General features: G+C 44.7%; 1 protein-coding gene across 3 annotated transcripts in view; it reads right to left on the reverse strand.

Annotated features, from left to right (window-relative positions):
- LOC126298454 (uncharacterized) overlaps positions 1-20,136 on the reverse strand; it is a 65,762-nt gene extending 45,626 nt beyond the window's left edge. Inside the window, exons 1-2 of one of the 3 annotated variants that reach the window (XM_049989785.1) lie at positions 19,933-20,136; positions 14,541-14,661 (exon numbers count right to left, since the gene is read on the reverse strand). In XM_049989785.1, coding sequence (XP_049845742.1) covers positions 14,541-14,661; positions 19,933-20,040 — 229 coding nt within the window. In that variant the 5' untranslated portion in view covers positions 20,041-20,136. The remainder of the gene's footprint in view (positions 1-14,540; positions 14,662-19,932) is intronic. The other 2 variants (XM_049989784.1, XM_049989786.1) reach the window with 2 other exon arrangements.
- Between the last annotated feature and the right edge of the window lie 350 nt (positions 20,137-20,486).

Genomic DNA, 20,486 nt, shown 5'->3' on the forward strand with positions numbered 1-20,486 from the left:
TGCAACGAGGGGATGGAGGTGGACAAGCACCCTCATGGGCATCCTTGGCACATGTAACTCATTTGGCCAGATTGGAACAGGACTGGCTGGTATGATTGAACCACTGACACCGATAGCAATGCGTAGGGTTTGGGATGTAAGGGCGAACGGAAATTCTCATAGCCCGCTTTTATGTTCAATGGAAGTTGAACTGTCAAATGTCAAGAAGACAGTACGGGTTGGAATGATGTTCTTTTCAACCCTTTTCACGACCATGAACTGTCGTGACGTCCTCGTCAGACAGGTAGTTTTGAAATTCCTCGTCGGGCAATCCGTCGAGGGATTATGTATAAACGACCCCACGTGATGATTTAAGTGTGGTGCGCATCCACTCGGACAGGGAAGGTGTGTAGCAGTGAAGTACACAGCAATTTTTGTGCCTGGAGAGCACTGACTGTTTCTAACAACAAGGTGCCATTCCGTAATCTGGACCAAGACTTGACAGGACCTGCAATTGAGTCGACACCTTTCTGAATAATGAAAGGGTTGACCGTGGAGAAGTCGTGACCTTCGTCAGATTGACAAGCAACAATAAACTGTGGCAACGATGGAAGAACTATCTGTGAGCGGACATAGGAGATGATGAGGAAACCATTGCGGAAGTATCCCCATGAGTACCATTGTCTCTGATGGCGCATTCCTTCCTTGTGGGGGCCCTCTGAGTTCCCTCCCGCCTTAGGCGATTGTTCACACCTCAGGTCACACCTCCCAAGAAACGGACACAGGGACCAATCAGCACTTTCGGAAGGTATCAGCTCGGGTACTCACCCCTCCCTGGGCCTGGCCGTTACCATGGGGTACGTACGTGTCCTACTTGTCTGCCCAGGGCGGGGAATTTCGCGTTACCCCATCCCAGCTACGCAGGGGGATGCATGGGTCGGCCTTCAGACACGCACAGGGAGGAAGAAAGAAAGGGAGAAAAAAGGAAAGGGAAAGGAAAGAAGAGAGGTCTCCAACGCCGCAGAAGAGGATATACAAGAGGTAATGAAAAGAGAAGGACAAAGGAAGGACAAAGACTTGCGAGCAGAAAAAGCAAAGACAGAGAGACTGTTTTACATATTCGAGCATTCGTCTCCCGACGTAGGCACAAAACAGTCTCCCAGAGGGGGAGAAAGGGAAGGAAAGAGGCGGAGGAAAGGGGGGGGGTGAAGATTGGGGATGGTGAAGGATGCGGAAAAGGAAGGTATGCAGCCAGAAAGGAAGGAGGGCCACATTAGCTCGGGGTACCGTGCTTGCTACACACGAATCCACAGAAGAGTTGTGGACCCCCTGGGGGGGAAAATTGATGTCTTAACTACAGTTAGTTGATTGTCATTAAGGTAAAGTTCTGGTTCTGGGTCAATGGTACGATGCTGACAGAAGTGCATGGCACACGACTTAGCCGTTGAAAAACTGGATGCCATTGGCGAGAGCCCATGACTCCATCTTGTCGATGGCTCCCTGTAGGTGCTGCTCAGCAACACCAGTACTGGGGGAGCATTACTAAATGCAGAAGTCGTCTACCTACAGAGAAGGTGAGACCGAAGGCCCGACACCTGGTGCTAGACCATTAATGGCCACTAAGAATAGATACACACTCAGTACTGAGCCCTGCAGGACCCCATTCTCCTGGATGGGGGAGGGGAACTATGGGAGGCACCAACTTTGACACGTGCAGTACGAAGCAAAAGGAAATTTTGGACAAAAATCGGTAGGGGGCCCAGAGAGACCCCACTCAATGTGGCAAGGATATGATGTCGCCAGGTCATATCTTAAGCTTCCGGTTGAAGGTCATTATATGTCGCTTGTAGTCAGACGAGTGAAGTTTAATGATCTGACTGTAGATCCAATCTGGCCCAGGAGCTGTGTCAGCGCAATGTGCAAGGTTTGTAGTTAGGTAGGTGTTGAAGGGACCAAACAGCTAGGTCATCAGTCCGTTGTTTCAAAGGCGACCCACACACAGATTTATATCCCAGAAGAGTCATAACGATAAAAATTAAAAGGCTAAAAAACGTGAAAGTGCAGTTGTGTTGGCAATCCAAAAGCTATGCTAGAGGCATGAAGTACAGGTAAGACCACCACCTATTCAAAAGCATTCAACCGCTAGAATGTGAAAGTCCATAGTGTTAAAGACTAACCAAATCAAAAAAGTGTTAAGAACAGAGTAAAAGGGAGAGAAAAGAGGATCAGGGCAAGGGAAGGGAGTCTTATCTCCTAACACAGCTTACAGTGGGAGACACTGCAACCCTCACTGCCCTGCTCCTACTCCAGAGGGAGATTAAAAACCTTAGAACTGAAAATAAAAACCACTTTCACGGAAGAAACAGAACCAGTTCAACCATCTGGGAATCGTCTGCCAATATTAAAGATAAAGTGCGGGGAAGCCTGTACTTAGAGCCAAGAGAAGGGGGCATCCCCCCAAACTGTGCGATACCCACTGGAAAGCTCCACAACCACAAAGTGGGGGTGACTCATAACGCAAAAGAAAACCATGGGTCAGCCTGGTATTGCCGATGCAGAGAGGACATAAGACACAGGGTGGTCAAGTCCTTTCAGGAGAGATGGAAGGAAGAAGGTCACGGATCAGGAGTCAGCTTAATCGCACGAAGCTTAGTAGACAGGGAGGAAGCCTCCCAAGAGTTGGCCCATGATTGTGCGAAGTGGGATTCGACGTGAAGCCGTAAATCCTCTGCAGGAGGGGTTACATAGAAGGGGGGTAAGTGACTGCTCCCCCAGCCAAACTATCAGCAAGCTCATTACTTGGGATACCCACATGCCAGGTACCCTAAAGGAAGTCGACGGAACAAGCAGCATGGTGAGCATCAGCGAGACTGTCATGGGTAGCCGAGACCAAGGGAGAGTGGGAAAAACACCGGTCAATAGCCAGAAGGTCACTCATGGAGACTGTACATAACAAAACGCGATAGTGTTTGGACTGTTTAATAAAGGTAAGAGACTGCTAAATTGCCATCAATTCTGCAGTGAACACCCCACATGTAGGTGGCAGGGGTGATTTCCCAGTCTAACAGATGACATGAAGGCATATCCCACACGATCAGCATATTTCTATCCATTGGTGTAAAAAACACCACCATCCTGAAACTAATAAAATTCGGTAGAAGAAACAATGGAACACCATCTGGGGAATGGAATCCTTCGGACCTCGGCGGAGATCCATCCGAATTCAGGGCCAAGAAACTAACCAAAAGGGGAGGGGGGTGTTGGGGGAAGAGCATGGGAGACAGGTCGAACAAGGAAGCTGAAAATCGCGGCGAAGAGACGCAAGGTGGAGCCCAACTGGTAAACCCGCCTGAGGGCAGCAATCAGATGGGCGACGTCCTTTGTCTGGAAACGGGTTAGAATAGGAAGAATGAGTGGGAGACAAACAGACGGCGATTGCCTAAGAAACCAGAAGCTGGGACCGCCGAACAGAAAGGGGGGGGGGGGAGTGGAGATCCCAGCTTCAACCAGGAGCCACCAGTGGTCAAACGGATACCACAATGGTTGACTGGATCAAAGATGTGCAGTGTGGAAGGAGCAGCCAACCCATTAACTTCACAACCGTAGTCCAAGCGAGACAGCACTAAAGCCCATTAAAGGCGGAGAATAGTGGAATGATCTGCACCCTGAGAGGTGTGGGTAAGGAAGCGAGGGATATTGAGTTTATGGAAATATCCTATCTTCAAACGTCTGATATGAGGCAGCCAGGTGAGCTTGTTGTCGAAAAGAATACCCAGGAATCTAAACTGTGGGACCACAGGTAATCCTTGTGCATCTAGGTAGTGATCCTGATTGAGGTGGACCATAGTACAGCGACAGAAGTGGACCACCCGCGATTTTGAAGGAGATAATTGAAACCTGTGATAGTGCCCATGCCGATACACGCTGTATTGCACCCTGGAGCTGCCGTTCTGCAGAGGCCATCGAAGAGGTACCAACCCAAACGCATAAATCGTCCTCATACAGAGCAAGAGTAACCAAAGGGCCGACGAAGGCCTGAAGGCCATCTATAGCGATGAAGAGAAGAACTACACTCAATACGGAACACTGTGGTATGCCATTGTTCTGGGTCCGTGGAGAACTATAAACAGTACCAACGCGAACCCTGAACGACCAATGCAACAGGAAACGCCGAATAAGAATCTGGTGTGGACCCCTTTTACCCCACTAATGAAGTTAAGTAAGACGTGGTAGCGCCAAGCCGTATTATAGGCCTTGCGAAGGTCGAACAATACTGCAAGCAAATAGCGGCGCTCGGAAAAAAGTCGGCTGAACTGCGGATTCCAAGCGAAATAAATGATCGATCGGAGACCACACTGGTAAGGGGACAATAGATCCCCGAGATTCGAGGACCCAATTGAGCTGAAAGGCTTCCATCTGTTCAAGTAACTTACGAACAACTTTGTCAGACTAATTGGCCAATAACTTTCAACAAACAGTGGGTTCTTACCAGGATTTAAGAACAGGAACCACGGTGCTATCCCTCGACTGAGAAGGGATATTACCCTGGAGTCATATGGTTAAACACCCAGAGAACACCCATTGTGGAGCACTAAGATGTTGAAGCATTTGGTTATGAATAGAGTCTCCGCCAGGGTCAGTATCATGAGAAGAAGGAAGTGCAGAAAGCAGTTCCCATTCAATAAAAGGTTTGCTGTAAGATTCTGACTGAGAAGGGGTAAAACCTAAGGCGGAAGCTTCGGCCCGCTGTTTCTGGAGAAAGAAAGCAGTCATATAGGAGGCTGATGCTGTTGCAAAATGGGCCGCAACATGTTCCGCGAGAATTAACAGGCCCATGCAAAGGCCATCCGGGATTTCAAAGCCCAGGAAGGTAGAGTGCCAATGGCAAGCTTTGAGGGAGCAAAGTTTAGCCCATACCCGTGACATAGGAGCAGTAGAAATGAGGGAAGAAAAAGAATTCCCAACACATCCGTTTCCTCTGATTAAGTAATGGGCTTTAACGCGAAGGTGTTTAAAGGTAATAAGGCTGGCAATGGATGGGTGCCTCTTAAGGTGTTGCAAAGCTTGACTGCGATCACGGATGGCAATGGCCGTACTATACCACGGGACTTTCCAGTGGCGAAATGGTCCAGATTAGCGAGGTACAGCAAGGCTAGCAGCACGAACAATCGCGTCAGACACGTCACGTAGAACATCCATGAACAGCAGGTCAGTCACTTTGCGAAGGTGGAGACAGGACATCCGGCAAAACGAGAGGCTCCTTGTCCTGGAACTCATGTTTCTTCTTTTCTTTTCGAGACTGAGGAGGGCTGTGCAGTATAAAGGAGCCAGCTGCAGCAAGATCGGCAACAGAAAGAGATCGGGCGACCTGGAGGCCCACACACCGTGGTTCTCGCGGTCGTCACGTGGAAGCAGACCTTTGGCCTGGAAAGTGCCGGGAAGGGGTATCCTGTGAGGGGCGCCCTTGACCGGCTGACGCCAAAGCAGTGGGACACTTCTCCGGGTGGGGAGATGGAGCAGCGCCGGAGGAGAGGGCGTGGGAGCCGCAGGGGAAGGGGGGAGGGGGGTTTTGGGACTAGGGTAACGAAGGAAGGGGAGGAAGGGGTGAAGATTTAACTAAAGCATTGCTAGACATCATGCACACAGGGTGAAGACGTGAATACTTCTTACAAGTCTCTGTGTGGGTTAGACGATCAAGGGAATTTTACTCCTGTATCTTCTTTTCCTTCTTATATACTGGGCAATCCAGTGGATGTGGAGAATGATTGCCATGACAATTAACACACACAGAGGGAACACATGAACTCCCCTCATGGAGTGGGTGTCCACAGTCACAACAGATAGGGGCCTGTGAACAATGCGAAGATGTGTGTAAAATGCAAGCACTTGAAACATCTCATAGGTGGTGGGATGTATAGCTTCACATCACATCGATGAACTATAATATTTACTTTCTCAGGAAAGTATCCCCTTCAAAGGCCAGGATAAAGGCACCAGTATAAATGCGATTGTCCTTCTGAACACGCCAAACAAAGTGAACACCCTGCCATCCGAGATTCTCCCAAAGTTCAACAGTTTGAAGGATAAGGTCCCTGTGAAAAATTACCCCTTGAACTATATTCAAAGACTGGTGGGTTGTAATGGACACAGGAATTGTGAGAAGGTGGTTACAGGCACGAAGGGCCACACACTGGGCAGCTGAAGCAGTTTTGATCAACAACGAACCCAACCAAATCTTGCTCACAGTCCACTCTGCCAAACTTGTCTTTAATGTGTTCCACAAAAAAAATAAAGGTTTGGTATTGGTGCAAACCAGATAGCAGGGGAAAGGTTTCGCCCCCTAGCTGACGGGCCTGACTCTCCTCCCAGGGGGTAGCCATGGAAGGGAAGGCCGAAGACACTAGGTAAGGCGCTCTTCCGCAAATAAGCAGAGGGGGACCACAGAATGCCAAAGGATGAGGTGATTACACAACGAAACCAAATTGCAAAACCAACATAACCAGAAGGATAGCAGGTGCAACATAAACAAGGACGCCAAGAGAGGGAGAGGAGACGGCGGAAGGGGAAGGAGCAAGGAGAGGAAAAGAGCAGAAGTGCAAGGAAATGCAGCCCTGGAAAGAAGGGCAGCTGCAATAGCTCAGGGCCCCGTGCTCACCAGGCACGTATTCACGAAAGAACCGGGGGGAGACATATGGCCAAACTTCCAGCACTTAAAGCAGCACAACAGGGGAGGGATATAGGGCTTGTCATAACAGTGGTAGACCATCACCTTTACCTTCTCCGGTAACTTATCACCCTCTAAGGCCAAGATGAAGGCACTGGTAGCAATCTCATTATCCTTCGGACCCCGATGATCGCGCCGGACGAAATAAACATCTTGACGCTCTAAATTGGCACGCAGTTCATTATCAGACTGCAAAAGAAGGTCCCTATGGAAAATAATACCCTGGACCATATTCAAACTCTTATGGAGTGTGATGGTAACAAACATCCCCAGCTTGAAACTTCCTGGCATATTAAAACTGTGTGCCAGACCGAGACTAACTCTGGACCTTTGCATTTCGTGGGAAAGTGCAAGTTTGGAAGGTAGGAGACAAGGTACTGGCGGAATTAAAGCTGTGAGAACGGGGCATGAGTCGTGCTTGGGTAGCTCAGTTGGTAGTGCACTTGCCCACCAAAGGCAAAGGTTCCGAGTTCGAGTCTCGGTGCGGCACACAGTTTTAATCTGCCAGGAAGTTTCATATCAGCGCACACTCCGCTGTAGAGTGAAAATTTCATTCTATCCCCAGCTTGTCAAGCAAGTAACCTTCGTGACTGGGCAGAGGATGCCGTTTCTATCAATACTGACCCAGAGAGTATTTTGGACAAGGCCTCCACCTCCCCAGAGTTGTCCTCTGAATGTTCCACGAAGAATTGAGGTTTTGTTGACATGAAAGACTTATCAGCTCTCATACAAACTGGGACGAGCAAGTGTCACTGTCATTCTAAGACTTACGCTCCTCCCACGGTGTGGGAAGGGAGGGGAACTAACTGGGATCGTATTTCTGAGAGATGAATTGAGCCCTAGAACGCTTAGGGACTTTTGACGGCTGTTCACCAGCAAGAAATGATGTACCACATTCACTGCAGGTCATCCACCCTGGTGCCACCCACTCCAATGAAGGGCGCTCCCCATGGGCGCCACCTAGCCTCAGCAAGGGCCACCTGGCAATATGGCCATTGCCGGGAGGCCTGATGCCCCAGGCAGATGGTCATCTACTCCATGACGTATGTGGGGAGTTAACGGCGCAGGCATGAGCACAGCAATCCCTGTGTTGTCAGGGGGGCTACAACCAACAGGGCACATGGCGGCACCACCATAATGTACTGGCTACTGTGCTGGATATTATGTGCAAGGAAGTCCATGGTCGTCGCCTCCACAAAAGCAACACTGCACATTGCATGGTGGAAAACGCACCCAGGAATGCATCCTCGCCCAACAGATATAGAACGAGCGGGATGGCAATGCGATGACGATAAAGCTGACTAAAGGTCTCGATGCAAGATGGAAAAAACACCATATAAGGCTCCCTTCGCCAGTTGGCTCGCTCTTCGGAAGAATTTGGAAATATGGAGGTCAAACCCGAGAGGGGACCATCAGACATAGGCCGAAACATTTGAGGCTCCTTTCAGTCGCCTCTTAGGACAGGCAGGAATACTGAGGGCCTATTCTTACCCCCGAATCTGCAGGGGGTAAAGGTTTGTATTGGTTAAAGTATCCCCATCAGTCCTGGCGCAAACCAGATAGTGGAGGAAAGTTTCGCCCCTAGCCTATGAGCCTGACTCTCCTACCAGGCGACAGCCATGGAAGGGAAGGCCGAAGGGGCAGAAGAAGCAGCACTAAAAGAATTATTCCCATTCAAAGAGACTGCCTTAGAATGGCAAGAGATCTGGACCTGTACGCGTTTCATTTTCATAGTCTGCCCTGATACCACCCACTCCAATCAGCGGCCCACCCCACTGGCGCCACGCAGCCACAGTAAGGGCCGTCTGACAATGTACATTGCCAGGCGTTCCAATGCTTCAGGATAACAAGCAACCACTACTAGTCTCACATGAGTTGGTCACACCTCGGGTATCAGAAGCGTGTTCCCTGTGGTTTCAGGAGGATCAACCAAACGGGTACATAGCGAACCCACCATATGGGCTGGCTACTGTGCTAGCTATGTACCCTAGCATCGGACAATAACATGAAGGAAAAGATCGAAGGAACTAGGAGGGCAAATGCCAGAGATACTACGTCAGGTGCTCTTCCCCAAATAGCTCGCACTACGAAATAAAAATTTAGTACTGGAGGTCAAACCCCAGAGGAGGAACCAGAGTATGCCAAGAAGGATGAGGTAATTACACAACAAGACCAAATCGAAAAGCCAACGTAACCAGGAGGACAGTGAGGCAAACATAAATAAAGGACACCTAGAGGGAGAGGAGAGGACGGAGGGTGAGGGGGAAGGAAAGGAATTGCAGCCTGGGAAAGAAGGAAGGTTGGAATAGCTTGGGGCCCCGTGCTCGCCATGCACGTGCTCACGAAAGGACCGTGAGCACCGCGGGGGGGGGGGGGGGGGGGGCGAGGGCGCTGTAGCTGATAAGGCTGGACAGTATGCAAATGGAAGTACTCAAATCCAGAGAGTTTAAACATAGCTGAAATGGCCACAGAGACGAAGTTCAGTAGACTGAAAAACTAAAAACGAAGAAACACTGACCACTCGTGTTGAAACTAGTTGGCTGTTCATTTACAAGTTCTGGGCAGTAAGATTATTCTGATGAAAATTAAACAGTTTACTACCAGACACATGATGGAATGACTATCAGAGACTAGACTGCCTTTCACAAAAGCTCTCGCCTGTTCAGTGTACGGCGATGGAGCCGAACTGGACATACCTCAAAAATATCAACTATACCTGGTCTCTCCTACCTGTACCATTCTGGATTTTGAATGTAACCAGCTTGTCTGCAACGGGCAAACAACAGCGCACCAAAGCAATCTAGTTTCAATAGCTTGCCCACAGGTTTGCGCATTGCCTGTTGTACGAACGTGGGAGACATCCGCTAACCCATCTACTAATCTTTCTGGCGGAATTGCCTGCCATATAGGCGCTTTAAGCCAGGTATTTGCCTTTGGCGGGCAACGCCGTTACCGTCAGTTATTCGAGCATACTTCGCGAGACGCTCCCACAGCTCAAATTCTGGAAAGCATCACGGAGATAGGTCCCTATCTTTCACACCATACCGTACTAGCCTTATTCTTAGAAGCGCAAGAACGGTTAATTTATCACGAAACTTCTGAACGGCTTGTCTTTCGCTGCAGAGGATTTGGCGTGCAGACAGCCTTTTAAGAGTGCTGGTTCGCTAACGGATGCAGAAGGGCTGTGAATGTGGCAGGAGATGTTTGATTTTGTTTTGCTATAGAACACAAAGAGAAGAGTTAAAACGACAATACTTCAGTTCCAATTGACATAATAGAAGACAGCTAGAAAAAGGTACGCGGGAAAGGGCTAAAAGAGACCAAAGGAAAGCGGAGGTCTAAAACTAAAAATCAAATGGCCTTCGCTATACTGCTTTGGCGGGATAAAAAGTGAAACGCGTTCGATAGCTCTAGTGTCATTTGCTAAAACTGCCGTTAACTCAGATGGCAAACACAAGCGGGAACGTAAACGGTTAAAAAATAGGCTTTCCAGCAGGAAGTGGCTGACACTTAAAACTTGGGAGCAATGTATACAAAGTGGTGGGGTTAGCGCCTCTTACAAGCAGACGGCACGACCGTAGGGGCGGGGATTTGTCCGAAATTGTGTGTGGTGAAAGAGGACCCCTAACACCTCACATGGTTAAAGTATTAGGACGCACTACTCGGAAAATCCCGAGAAAAATCAATCCAAAGTTTCTTAGGTGCCGTATGAGAATAAAATGTTAGTCCGTTGCCGAACCGTCGTTTGGCCTACATGGTTAGCGCTCGGACCCTTACACCAGATGTCTCGGGTTTGATTCCTCCTCCGGCATTTTTTTCTGTTGCTTCCAAAATTGCAGTGCATTGTTACAGGAGAATAGTGAAATTAATTCCCGGCGAGATTGAATTTTTATACAATCTATAACTCGTCACCAATATCCCGAGACATGATTAAATATTCCTGGTTTGCCTCAAAATTATCAGAAACTCAAAACATTTTCGTAAGTGTTAATGGGGCATGTTTTGTACAGATTTATTGCAAACGCCCTGTGATTGTAAAAAATCCGCCTTTATATGTTGCACAAGATATCAAAAATTATTGCTTTGTTTGTTTTTACTATAATTATTACTGCGGTTCTTATTTTTAATTATTATATGTATAAATATTTAATGTTTCCCAATCGACTTTGTTATTCTGATTAAGAACCCAATGTTGCTCCTCATATACAATGAAAAACCCACCGCCATGAATTGTGTTTGACAAAAAGAAAATTTTTATTCAATAATTTAACTAATTTGTTATAGATAGTGTAGGTTTGGGAAATTTTCTGAATGATTGGTGGAAAAGAAGAACAAGCAGAAGAAGAGAAAGAAAGAAAGAAAGAAAGAAAGAGAAAAGAAAGAAAGAGAAAGAAAGAAAGAAAGAAAGAAAGAGAAAGAAAGAAAGAGAAGAAAGAAAGAAAGAGAAAGAAAGAAGAAGAAGAAAGAGAAGAAGAAAGAAAGAGAAAGAAAGAAAGAAAGAAGAAAAGAAAGAAAGAGAAGAAGAAAGAAAGAAAGAAAGAGAAAGAAAGAAAGAAAGAGAAAGAAAGAAAGAAAGAGAAAGAAAGAAAGAAAGAGAAAGAAAGAAAGAAAGAGAAAGAAAGAAAGAAGAAGGAGAAAGAAAAGAAGAAAGAGAAAGAAAGAAAGAAAGAGAAAAGAAAGAAAGAAAGAGAAAGAAAGAAAGAAAGAGAAAGAAAGAAAGAAAGAGAAAAGAAAGAAAGAAAGAGAAAGAAAGAAAGAAAGAGAAAGAAAGAAAGAAAGAGAAAGAGAAAGAGAAAGAAAGAGAAAGAGAAAGAAAGAAAGAGAAGAAGAAAGAAAGAGAAAGAAAGAAGAAGAAGAACAGCAGGAGAAGAGAGAGAAAGAAAGAAAGAAAGAAACAGCAGGAGAGAGAGAGAGAGAGAAAGAAAGAAAGAAAGAAACAGCAGGAGAGAGAGAGAGAAGAAAGAAGAAAGAAACAGCAGGAGAGAGAGAGAGAAAGAAAGAAAGAAAGAAAGAAACAGCAGGAGAGAGAGAGAGAAAGAAAGAAAGAAAGAAAGAAACAGCAGGAGAGAGAGAGAGAAAGAAAGAAAGAAAGAAAGAAACAGCAGGAGAGAGAGAGAGAAAGAAAGAAAGAAAGAAGAAGCAGAAGAGAGAGAGAAGAAAGAAGAAGCAGAAGAAGAGAGAGAAAGAAAGAAGAAGCAGAAGAAGAGAGAGAAGAAAAGAAGCAGAAGAAGAGAGAGAAAGAAAGAAGAAGCAGAAGAAGAGAGAGAAAGAAAAGAAGAAGCAGAAGAAGAGAGAGAAAGAAAGAAGAAGCAGAAGAAGAGAGAGAGAAAGAAAGAAGAAGCAGAAGAAGAGAGAGAAAGAAAGAAGAAGCAGAAGAAGAGAGAGAAAGAAAGAAGAAGCAGAAGAAGAGAGAGAAAGAAAGAAGAAGCAGAAGAAGAGAGAGAAAGAAAGAAGAAGCAGAAGAAGAGAGAGAAAGAAAGAAGAAGCAGAAGAAGAGAGAGAAAGAAAGAAGAAGCAGAAGAAGAGAGAGAAAGAAAGAAGAAGCAGAAGAAGAGAGAGAAAGAAAGAAGAAGCAGAAGAAGAAGAGAGAAAGAAAGAAGAAGCAGAAGAAGAGAGAGAAAGAAAGAAGAAGCAGAAGAAGAGAGAGAAAGAAAGAAGAAGCAGAAGAAGAGAGAGAAAGAAAGAAGAAGCAGAAGAAGAGAGAGAAAGAAAGAAGAAGCAGAAGAAGAGAGAGAAAGAAAGAAGAAGCAGAAGAAGAGAGAGAAAGAAAGAAGAAGCAGAAGAAGAGAGAGAGAAAGAAAGAAGAAGCAGAAGAAGAGAGAGAAAGAAAGAAGAAGCAGAAGAAGAGAGAGAAGAGAAGAAGAAGAAGCAGAAGAGAAAGAAAGAAGAAGCAGAAGAGAAAGAAAGAAGAAGCAGAAGAGAAAGAAAGAAGAAGCAGAAGAGAAAGAAAGAAGAAGCAGAAGAGAAAGAAAGAAGAGAAGAAGAAGAAGCAGAAGAGAAAGAAAGAAGAAGCAGAAGAGAAAGAAAGAAGAAGCAGAAGAGAAAGAAAGAAGAAGCAGAAGAGAAAGAAGAAGAAGAAAAAAGTGCTGAGGAGGAATCGAACCCGAGACCTCTGGCGTAAGAGTCCGATCCCTAAACATCCAGTTCAGACGGTGGCTCGGCAATGCAACACGCGATCTAGTGTATACTTTGGATCGATTTTTTCCCCGGATTTTCCGGGTAGTGCGTCCTAATATTTTAACCATGTGAGCTGTTTGGGGTCCTCTCACCACACAAAATTTCGGACAAATCCCCGACCCCACGGTCGTGCCTTCTCCCTGTTAGCAAATGAAGATGGCTAAAAAGGCAGTGCCCAATACGCAGCCTAGTTAACATGACCTCCTCCCGGCGGAAGGGCCGACAGGAGGTCGTCCAGGCTGCTGGGAGAGGCTTAAGCTGGAGCTTAGTCCCGTGAAAGGAGGACCATTGGCAATGCCAAAGGGACACCACCTCCTGACAGACGGCATCGCAGAGATCATCGGAGGGAATATTACGCTCCGGCTAAGGTACGAGGACTGCAGCCTTGGCAGCAGCCTCAGCAGCCTTGTTTCCTGGCAGACTGACATGACCAAAAACACACATACATCACACTGGCTCCACGAAGAGTGAGCAAGTGACAGTTTTCCTGGAATCACTGCACTAAGGAATGGGCAGTGTACAGCGCACAGACTTAAAGGCGCTAAATGAGTGAGCAGACGACAATTTAAAACGTTGTCGCCGGATGCACTCGGTCGTCTGATACAGGGCGAATAGCTCGGCTGTAAATACTGAGCAGTGTGACGGAAACCGATATCGAAAGGCACGGATGTCAATGACGAAGGCACACCCAACCCCACGGTCAGTCCGAGAACCGTCAATGTAGACGAAGGTACTCTCGCCAAGTTCCATGCGGAATTCGTGAAACTTAAGATAAACGGAGGCTGGATTAGTGTCCTTAGAAAGCGAATGAAGGCTTAGGTCAACATGGGCCACTTCACGAAGCCTAGATGGTGAAGGGTTCACACCCACTAGGAAAGTTGCAGGTAGTGTGAAACTAAACCGCGGCAGTAGCAGTGTTGCTAACAATTTAAACTGAGGATGGTTGCTGAGAATACTGTGTGCTGAAGGCAATGTTTCGGTTCTACGTTCTTTGATGACGCAGGGAACTAGCATCTTGTCTACACTCAGCCCAAGTGTCCATTACGTGTATATTCTAATTACAGTTACCTCTTAGGTGAATGTGCTATCGCAGTCTGCCATTCTTCACGGGCACCAATCTAGCAATGTTAGCTAGACACTGCACGAATTATCTATGTCCATCCCCATGCGTTTATGATATCGCGTGGCCTCAACGCGATTCGGACGAAGTGGGATGGTTCTTGGTACTACTGGGTGTTTTACACCCACGCTAGCGGGAACACGAAAATGTATTGAACCACCTGCCTTTAAAATCTTTTGCAATAATAGTATATTCAATAACGTTTTGTTATATATTTTCACGGGGAACTAAATTTCGTGTCACTGTCGTATACTTTAACAAAGACAAAAGCTGCAATGAGCTTTTATGTGAGCGGTGATTGTAGGAAATACGAGGGAGCATATCTCATGACGTGTTCCACATTTTTTATACCTTTTGTTTCTTTGGTAACCTGTTGAAATAATTTGTTATTTCATAGTACTGATATTTACTTACCGTTTTCAGTTATTTGGAAATCTCTCGGTAACATCCGTATTTACTAAAGGAAATTTTTATTCTGACCTTTTCGTTAACCGAAGGTAACATAATATAAATCTTATTTTTTCTAATAGTTGAGACTACCTGTGGCAGTTCTCAGCGGGAGCCACATCGGAGGTCCTAGTAGTCGAAGCGGAGACCAAGTTGTGTCTGAGCCCCCGCACAGCTTCTCGACCATATCGAAGAACACCATGGCAGACATTATCTGAAAACCAAAAATCGCGTCATACTCCTATGTTTCAATCCATTCTACTTTTGGGTAACGGATTATGGAGCAACCTGTCGTCACGATCAGGTGCCCACAACTTAAATATCAAAGACCTGTAATGAACAGAAAATAATGTTACAAATTTCTGTACAACTTCAGTATCTATACACTGACGAAGTTAAGAGTTTCGTGACGGAATGCACTTCTTTATATTGTGTACCACACAGCGCTACGCAATTTCAAGGGGGCTCGACAAAAATGTGGAAACACCAAAATGATATTTCTATGCCTAATAAGGAGTAGAAAATCTGTTAGCATTCAAAACAGCTTCCATTCGTCCCTGAATGGACAACCGCAAGTCCTCCATTGTTTTGAAAGAATCATACCCTTCTTCCTTCCGAATAGGGCCAAGTTCAGGTAGGAAAGACTGTTATTGACATCTGGTGATCTGGGGAGACGCGACAGTTCATCCTCACGCAGGCAGAACGAGACCTGGGCGAAACGAGCTGTGGAAACAGTAGCCCTTTCTTTGAACACAGCTACACCATTGGGGAACTAACATTTTACATTGAGAACGACCTGATCAGCCAAAATGGTAGCATATCCTAGACAGAAATGCGACCTTCCGGAGTAACCATGGGGCCCATGGAATCTTACCATATTGTCACTATTGGGATGTGAACTCAACCGTAAGTTGGTAACAGTGTGAAACAAGACTTATTCGACAATGACATTCCTCCATTACTTCATAGTCCAGGTTTTATGGTTTCGACGTCACGTTCTCCTGTCTACGTCTACATCTACATCCATACGCCGCAAGCCACCTGACGGTGTGTGGCGGAGGGTACCTTGAGTACCTCTATCGGTTCTCTATTCTATTCCAGTCTCTTATTGTTCGTGGAGCAAATGATTGTCGGTATGCCTCTGTGTGGGCTATAATCTCTGATTTTATTCTCATGGTCTCTTCGCGAGATATACGTAGCAGGGAGCAATATACTGCTTGACTCCTCGGTGAAGGTATGTTCTCGAAACTTCAACAAAAGCCCGTACCGAGCTACTGAGCATGTCTCCTGCAGAGTCGTCCACTGGAGTTTATCATCTCCGTAACGCTTTCGCGATTACTAAATGATCCTGTCACCGGCAATTACATTACTGTTGAGTTTGAATTCCAGGTCGCCCTGGAGTTCCCTGCTTATAGAGCTCCCTTCGTGTTTTCGGCTGGCGAAACATTCAATTCTGAAGTGATTTTTGTAGCTTATTTTACTTTTCGTCACAATCCTCAGTGACCGTCCTTTACGATCACAACACTTTCGTGAGCGTTTTTATCTGCTCGTGATTGTCCGCTTTTCCTCTATTCGTTACAAATTCGAGTCTGTGCCTCTAAACACTGCACACTTCAGCTGCCTTGGTTACGAATGGACCCCCGATACGTGCGCTAACAATTTACGCTCTTTTGAAATCTTAGCTTCGATATAATGCTCTCACTACATAGAACACTGCACTGACCACTACTGACACTGAACGTCACAAGGACATTGCACAAATTCCTTTCGTGGTGAAATATAACAGCGCAACATTCTGGGTTGGCTAGCACATGCATTTCTGTTTAAGCACAGATTTCTCGCAGTGTTTTCACATTTTTGTCCAACCTCTGTACACATTTAACAGCTTGTCTGCGTTTCTGCTGTGGACAGAAACAATGTGTCAACTGAAGTTGTATCGCAATCTACATTTTAGTTTATCCAAATCTGAGAATACGATATATGTGATAACTACGATACGCCATTCTTTAATATCCACTAATTTACTTCGAAGAGCGTCGCCGTCAACAACCATCTTCTCACATGGGCCTCTGTTCATTTATACAGGAGTGTCAAAGTCTGAAAGCTTGTAGAGGTGTTGCAGGTTAGCTTGTGCTGAGAATTCTTAAAAATAACTATACGTTGCGCTGTTCCGGCTTAATTAGCACAGAAGTCAGCCAATCAGGCTGTCGCGACGCAAATTCGAGAGGCCGGGCGGATAAAACTAGTTTGTATTCTGAGCCGTACATGGTAGGACACGGCACTGCTCAGACTTTGGCTTGGGTACGATCCTTACTACAGTCCCATGACCAATTTTTGTTTCACTTTCTTCTTCGCCTTCGGAAACCAAACGAAGAACGCTTTTGGCGACACCGTCTCTGGCTATCAGCTTGAATGTATGCGCGCAACGGCCTGATTGGCTAAACTTCAGTGCTAATTAACTCTGAAATGGGGCAACTTATAGCTCTTAAGAAGTATTTCTCAGCACAAGCTACTGTGCAACACCTTCACAAGCTTGTCAGACTGTTTCTGACCAGCCTCTGTAGAATTCACGGTAAGTGCGTCTCTGCCTGTAATACCCAACAATCGTTGAGTCTACCGATAACTACGCAGCATATTCTTTCGGAGTTATGACGTCACTCAATGAAGGATGATAGGTTGCACAAAATGTTCTTATGCAATGAAATGGGGAATTTCACTCATTCGGTACAGTATGAAAGCTTTTGCTTCCATCTTCCTGAAGTATCTCCTGCACTATTCATGTAAGTAATTATTGCTTCGATGTGGCAATTCCCTAGCTGATAAACGTTGGTATAAAGTAACGGAGTACTATTAGTAATACCACTAACGACTGTATATTCACACCAATTAACGTAATGCCTCTAGTCTATACGGCAGAAGCTGATTTTTGCATCAGTATAAATTATCTCGCTCTCATCGCTACAAAATAATTCCACAAAATTCTAAAAACTCAGTTTGATTAAACTACAGATTTAAACCACGTGATTTTTCTACAAGTTGGGTCTATAACAATGTCAACTTACTCATTTACCAGTTATAGTTTAATTGCCGCTGAATTATTACAGCTCTTTAATGCTTTGGTTATCAAGCTGTGGCACAAAAAAAAAAAAAATATATATATAGCTTAACGGTGGAACATAGAAATGCCTTTGCACTGAAAATTCCGTCCAACAAAACCATGAAAACATTCTGATCATATTACCAATCAGCAAGCGTATCTATCTAGAACATTCGATCAAGTAAACAGCTTCTCTGGCGCATCGAACTGAACGCACAATTAACTTCTTGCATTATATTTACCATATAGGAACCGACACGTTTGAGGCATTTTAGTTTAAGAGTTTTTTCGCCACTACAAACAAATCGCTATCACCCACTTTACATTGGTAAAGGGAAATTCACTTTGCTCAGTACCACCAGAGATACACTGAAGGAAGTGCATGGCAAATTAAGGTTGCACAGTTATTAGCCATCCAGAATGGACCATTTTATACTCAAGCTTTTCTCCAGATGGTGAAGGGGACATTTTGCTGTCCAGCTGTGCTCTAAATTGTTTGAATTGCTCTTCATTTTAACCGGCGACATTTTATAGTTCGTCAAACAGTACATTAATCTAGCACATCTTTCACAGCGAAACAGTAAAAAAAGGAATATGAAGATCTGCTATTACACAGTTAAGTTTTTTCTGCCCTGTTAGGCTGAGTTTGTATTCAAGTTGACTGAGAAAGTACGTCAGCCGGTTTCAGGCTGGAATTTAGCACAACACGCAACTGAACATTAAATACTGTCACTTTTCACAGGCGCTCTAAATCTGTTACGGAGTACAGAGTTCCAACTTTAAACACAGTTGCTTTTATATACCCTTAAATAAAACCACGAGTATTAACCGTATAGCTGAATACACGCCCTTTATATACTGTTATTTAACAGAAATCCCATTTCTATATATGCAACTTCTATGGAAATGTTAGAGTGTACACATTACAGGAACGACGCAAGTCTGAGAACGCTAACAGTTTCAGAGACTGTTTGATAACCCGTAATTAGCTAGACCGAAAGTGTCCTTATAAATTTTAAACCGGATAAAAGGATCGTAAGGATACTAGCTAGGAGGCAGTTTCATCTTTAAGAACCGTTTTAAAAATTTGGTATCGTACCGAACCAAATGATTACATCTACCTATAAGGTTCGTATTAGGGAAAACAGTACCATTTCAGTAACAGCTCCACACATGATCATGTTACAAGAGCCACTTTGGACTTACTTTAGCAAGGAAATGGAAACATGAAGCTCAAAATAATATTTTGTGTCAATGAAATGCTGTAAATACACAAGGAGGTGAGAACGAAAATACGTTTAAAAAGGAAGCAAAAAAGTAATACATATTACACCAAGAGCAGTTACAAGACGGTAATGGTAACACCAATCACATGTTTTTCGTGCTTTTCATGGATCTATGAACACCGAAGCTAGGATAATCCTTTTGAAAATACGTAACACCTACAATTTCTTTCTTCATTCGAGCTTGTGCTGTCTCCAACGATCTCAACAAAAGGCGAAGCCAGACTACCTTCATGAAAAAAAAAAACCTCACTTCCTCAGGTAATCTGACATTTTAAACAAATATTCAGAAATGGGTACACTTCGGGCTATTAGCACAGTAGACAAATCACTGGACTTAAGTCCTTCCCCTACTTTGTCTCTCCAGAGAGAGATCTCATACATTGCACGAATTACCTTAAGATTCATTTGTCCAAGTAAACGATATGGAATGGATATTTAATATGGTCATTTCATTAAAAATTAGAACCGTTTCCACTGTTCAGCTGAAAGTACGCATTTATGCCTAACTGTAAAATCGGGGTAAAGATGCCAGCAGTATCTACTGAGAAAACTAATCTGGAATTAATTGCAGTTGGAAAGTATGTCCGTTCACGCGTATGGAAATATATAAATCATCGCCTTTACTTAAAAACAAATTACAATGAAATACAGATAAAGACGGTTTCGGCAACTTTCACAATTTATGTGCTGGAAACATGTTTCCAACGGCATTCTCTTCGTAACATGGGCCGTTACATTGTGACGTTATGAGCACAGGAGGACCAAGTAATCTTAATTTACCTATCAAGACAACGAAAATCCCTGGAAACAATTTTATACCAACGCTATCTCATTTTTGTGAAATACAAGAAATATCCTTAATTCTATTTCAGGAAAAAAGATTTTAGAGTAACAGTGAGTGCTGCCTAGATACCTCTTGCAACTACTACTATGACTACTTTGAGGCTTAGGGCTTATGTTCAGATTGGAATAGTTTCCACCACAGCGTAAATAATTACAGTAAAATATAAGATTTTGCTAGCATTATTACGCCCGCTGTTTTTCACAAAGCAGCTTGTGCACAACAACGATCAATCGTCTCATGTACAAACATACTACTCACATGACCGACGACTCCAAACACAAGCAAATTATTTTCCATGTAGAGCCGGCGCACTCGACGAGCGAAAGGAGTGTCGAAGATCTTGCCGAATCGGCTGTCCCAGCACATGTTGCCGTCTCACCTGCCAGCTATCATTTCCTCCTCTACGTCCTGCGTGACGTACCCAATAGTCGACCTTATCCTACTGCATAACATCAAAGATTTATTACTCATCATCTTTGACAAACATTTTCACAGTATAATGTAAGAATTTCTGAGCATGTAACTGAAATGTTTTATGTAAGTACCCACGAAATACCATAACAGTACGTGGTATGTCTAAGAGAAGTGTAGACGACAGAAGTTTAATTTGACGATGAAAGCTGCTAGCAGCTTCGCAAATTTCTCCTGTTAACATGCACAGCCGGCAAAATTTTTTTGAGATTTGTGGACAAAATTTACTACTTCTCCCCAGGATACAATACTTTTTATTTCCTTTTGTAAACTCTATTTATGTTGCGATGATTCCAGACTGTCACTAAAAAGAATATTACTGCACATATTTAAATGTCACC

The sequence above is a fragment of the Schistocerca gregaria genome, chromosome X, assembly GCF_023897955.1.
Source record: "Schistocerca gregaria isolate iqSchGreg1 chromosome X, iqSchGreg1.2, whole genome shotgun sequence".
NCBI lineage: Eukaryota > Metazoa > Arthropoda > Insecta > Orthoptera > Acrididae > Schistocerca > Schistocerca gregaria.